General features: G+C 29.8%; 1 protein-coding gene across 1 annotated transcript in view; it reads right to left on the reverse strand.

Moving 5' to 3' along the window:
• LOC119612626 (WD repeat-containing protein 44-like) overlaps nucleotides 1-2,140 on the reverse strand; it is an 11,143-nt gene extending 9,003 nt beyond the window's left edge. Inside the window, 3 exon segments of the mRNA XM_037968453.1 lie at nucleotides 1-694; nucleotides 803-907; nucleotides 2,105-2,140. The exon segment at nucleotides 1-694 is cut by the window's left edge and continues 23 nt beyond it. Coding sequence (XP_037824381.1) covers nucleotides 1-694; nucleotides 803-856 — 748 coding nt within the window. The 5' untranslated portion in view covers nucleotides 857-907; nucleotides 2,105-2,140.
• Between the last annotated feature and the right edge of the window lie 2,833 nt (nucleotides 2,141-4,973).

The following is a 4,973-nucleotide window of genomic DNA, read 5'->3' on the forward strand; positions in this document are numbered from 1 at the left end:
GTTGAACATCACGTACACTCTTGACGGATTTTGTATCACTATCTGTGTCCGTGTCGGCGGCGGGCAAACGCATGCCTTCATTCATATAAAAACTGCTCAGATGAACTAGTTGAACCTTTTTCGTGTCTTTTTTCTTGCGTCGAGGGGGTGCAATCGGTCCACTAGATGTTATCGAATCGGTTGTCTTCGAATGGGCTAACTTGGTGCTGGCTATAACATCTGGTTCTTGTAACATAACTTGATTTTCAAATGGCACTTGATTCATATTACTTATACCACCAACACCAATAGCGGATTGTTGTAAAGATTTACCGCTATTCGATTCGGTAAGACTAGACGGTACACTTGATGACTTTATATTAGCAAACGCATTTGCCGATACAGCTGCGACTGCAGCTGCTGGTGACGATGTTGATGATGACTGTGTCTGTTGTAAAAATTGCTGTTGTTGTTGTAACTGTAGTTGCTGTTGTATTTGTTGCTGATGCTGTTGTTGTTGTTGCAATTGTTGTTGTTGACTATTTGTATTAGCAAAATATTCACGATCAATACTCATGGCTGATGGATCAATACTACCAGCCAATATACGTCCAACACGACCTAAAGATGTTATACTTTGAACACTCATTGTGTCATTTTCCACTACCTTAAATGGATGCGTTGGGCGAGTATAAACTCCATCTGTGGAACTATTCTATTTGTGCCAATATACAATAAAATTAAATTAAAGAATAAGAAAAATAAATAAATAAACGTTATATAAACTACATGTGTGTATTATATTCTAAGAAGAAGAAAATACCTGAGAATCAGGTGTTAATGTATTTCCCGGATTTTCATCATCATCATTTTGCATGCCCTGACGTAATTCTCGAAAACGATCTCTAATATCTCTAGTAGTATTACTCTAAAGTCATTTCGTATCATGTTGATTGTTACACATTACAAATCAATTGCCATTTAATCGAATTGACATACAATGTTTTGTGGTAGTTTTGAGGGTGGTATTGGTGGTGGTATATAAAATGGGATAGACAGTCACAATGATGATTTACATGAAAAGAAAATTAATATATGTAAACAAAAAATACGCACTGCTTAAACAAATATTAAATATGAAAGGTAATTGATTTAAAATAATAAATATTAACGAAAATTTTATAAAACAAATATGTCATATGAGAAAAATTTATGATGCTATTCCAAGTTTTAAAGTTACACAGAATTTTTTTTTTAACAATTTTCATTTTTCGATTTTCATAAATTCCCAAATATTTGCTATACTTATATAGATTTTACTATCTATTTGAGAGTTATAAAAATACTAACAAATGTATAATAAATTTTGATAAAAAATCTTAATGAAATTTAGATGATTTTTGTTCGAATTGTTTTCTTTGATAATTTTTCTGTTTCTTTCTTCTTAATCAATAATTTATATTCGAGTTTGTCACACTCGGAACTATTTCTAGGGAAGTTAAGAAAGATAACGTATGGAACTTCTATAGAATACTTATGAAACCACATACATACATACTTTTCCAACAATTTTTTTTTTTTTTTTTTTTGATATTTCATATTTCTGATTCAATGGATAAACGGGGCTGCCCTAATTTACCGTCATACCATATAGGAATCTAGCTGCTGAACGCGATCTTTTATAATTTTCAATATTTCCGGTACATTCTTTGTCCAATTTCTTGTATCATTAGTAATGATTTAATGCATTTCCGATATCGATGAAAAAAAATATTATTTAAATTTTAATTGCAACCGATCTAGAACTAGTTAATTTATGATAAATTGTAAATCATATCCGGGGTAATTACGGTTATGATGTTAAATTACTCATTTTAGGTATAACATACATACATATATAATTACAAACCTATAATCACTTCCCAACTATGGTGTAGGGTATAAACATATATTATTACTGGCGCCCTTGAATTGTTGACATTAATGTTAGCTCATAAAATAATTTATCTATTATTACCTATATTGCGTATATACAAACATACATTGTACATTTGTACCTACATATATTCGTTTATAGGTATGCAGATATTTTATTTAGTGTATAAAAAACAGAACTATTACTTACAGTGACCTGCACTGGTTTGGTTCAACAAATACATCGGTTTTAGTGCCACGAGCACTTAGACTACTGCTTGGACTGCTCGTAGCTGGGGTAACTGTTCCAATGGGTGTGGCATCACTGTCGGATGATGCCTGCAGCCGTACTGCTGGTTCGGGAAAAATAAACTCTTGTGGTATTTGAGAGGCATTTGCCAAAGATTTGCGGCTAAATAAAAATTAGTCAAAAAGTTAATAATACAATTGATATGTATAAACAGACATTTATGTATATTAACAAAAAATTTACCTTAAAGTTGACAATCGATTGGGAGTAGAATCTCTGCATCAAAAAACTCCTCCGAACTATCTGAATCAGTTTCAGGTTATTCATTTTAATTTTTTGCCTTTTTCTATTTAAACAACATATAATTATTTCTTAATTTAGTAATCAATTACAAACTAATTTCAGACAACATTCGCGAAAGAAAAAAAATGAAAAAAATATACTTTTTTCGTTTTTGTTTTGTAATTCTATAATGGATGCTTGTTCTTGCCCAGTTGTTTTTTATGCTTTTTCGTATTTACGTCATTTGTTTTATATTGTATTCCACATATATTTTAATTATATTTTAATTTATTTATGTTAGCATGAATGTTTTTATTGGTTTTATACTTAATTGTAGGATATTAAACATTTCTTTTTATGAAAAATAAAAATTAAAGAAACAAGAAATACTATTTATCACTCTTTTTTGCACAGTAAAAATAAACGTCATACTAATGAAAGGGAAATTAATAATTATGCTTCTTCTTATTATTTTTGGCAGAAATATATGCAAATGTCATTGATAACAAATTTCAGGTTTCGGGTTATAGAAGAATTAATAAAAACGAAACGTTGCAGGAATAATATTCACTAATAACATTATATTTTAATATTTTTGAGTTATTTCGACCTCAATAAATTCGATCTTTTGTCGAAAAGTTAAAGTCGACTATATAGTTTTCAAAGCAAACAATTTAAAAGCAAACGTTTTGTATTTGCAAACCTGAAGCTGAAAACACCCTGGCAGTTTACTACCGGTACCGGTAAAATATCGTTGCCGCAAATATAATATGTTCTATCAAGGTTCAAATACAGGGCACAATTAGACTTACTTATTATGCCATGGTCCAAACACATACAATACTTTACGATGAACTGCGACTGACAGTTACTCAACGTAACAGAAGTGATGCCCAATCGTTGCGTTGATAAAGTGTTTTAATAATATAAAAAATATTCAATATCAAAACATATTTAATTTAAAAATTATGTTTTTCACAAATACGCAAATTAAAATTAAACACAACAAAACAAAAAAAATAATTTTTACAGTTTGTTTTTTTCTTTTCTCTTCATTTTCATATGCCAAAGTTGAATATTTTTATATTTTTGTACTTCGTGCACAAGTTTGACGTATTGATTATGACCGCTCTCATTTTTAAACACATACAGTAAACACCAGCTGTCAGTCGCAGTTCGTCGTTAAGTATTGTATGTGTTTGGACCCCTTCAGGGCTATCACACTTTCCGATCGGAATGATTTCAATTTTGTTGTTACTTTAATAGTTTTTATATCCATCAACTTCCTGAGAAGAGTATTTATAGATTTATCTTTCCCTTTGTAAATTCCACAATATAATTTTCCAACCGTATCAATGTACATACAGTGTCTCTCATAAGTATTCGAATTTAGGTATACTATGAAAAGAACTAAATTTAATAATACGTTTGTGTGCAAAATAAATAAATTAATTTGTAATATTGTTTAAAAAATCACGCTTTTTAAAAACTTGAAAAAATTACATTTACTTAAATTAATTTAGCCTTTTTTAAAAAAAGTCCACAAAATTACCTCACAAAAGTATACGAATTATTCCTGTATTTCATATTTGATCATATTATACGAAACCCAGATTTTATAATTGAATGGTTTTTATACTTAAAATTGTTTTAAGGGGTTACTATCAACCGTTGGTCCACAATTTTTGGGACTTGTACCATATTTTCATGTTATATCATTAAAATGGCGATTTTTGTCAATATTTGTAACTCTTTCTCCTTTTTTCTAAAGATAAAACCAAAATTTGATATTGGTACGAACGTTCCAAGATATATTATTGGGATTATTCTTCTGTCGCTAGTTCAATTTATTGCAACTTAAGTCCATTTTTATAATACTAGGGTCAAACATTTTCGGGGAAAGTTGTCTTGTATATATTCTTTTAGATATAAGCTTTTAACATTTTAAGTTTTCATTATATTGTGGAAGTGTGCAACTCCAAACCATGCCTTGAAGAAACACCTTTCAATATAGTATAATCATTATTTTTATAACCAATGGCTTCCAGAAGAAAAATTCCAAGAAGGAAAAAATTTGCAAATATGGTCAAAAATCGCCATTTTGATGATATTACATGAAAATATGCTACAAATGCCACAAAATTGTGGACCAAATGGACCAAAAATACATCCTTTCGGTTAATAGAAACCCCTTAAAACAATTTTAAGCAAAAAATTCGATTCTAAGTTTTGGGTTTCGAATAATATGGTCAAATATGAAATACAGGGAAAATTCGAATACTTTTGTGAGATAATTTTATGGACTTTTTATAAAAAAAGTTAAATTAATTTAAGTAAATTAATTTAACGAATCCGATTAAGACATGTACATTAGTCTGTCCGTTTCTGTAGGCCCCAGATGTTTTTGGGATCTAAATCTTTTATAGGGTAAACTAATTTGTTATAAATAAGATTTGCGTTATCCCTCTATCAAATCTTGTGTTGGTTATGGGCCTGTTCGGAAATGCATCACTGCGCTACATCTGATGCGTAGTACGTTCGGAAATGC

This window comes from Lucilia sericata, unplaced genomic scaffold, assembly GCF_015586225.1.
Source record: "Lucilia sericata isolate MDLA Ls3-8-SP2 unplaced genomic scaffold, ASM1558622v1 Contig001771F_arrow, whole genome shotgun sequence".
In the NCBI taxonomy this organism is placed as follows: domain Eukaryota; kingdom Metazoa; phylum Arthropoda; class Insecta; order Diptera; family Calliphoridae; genus Lucilia; species Lucilia sericata.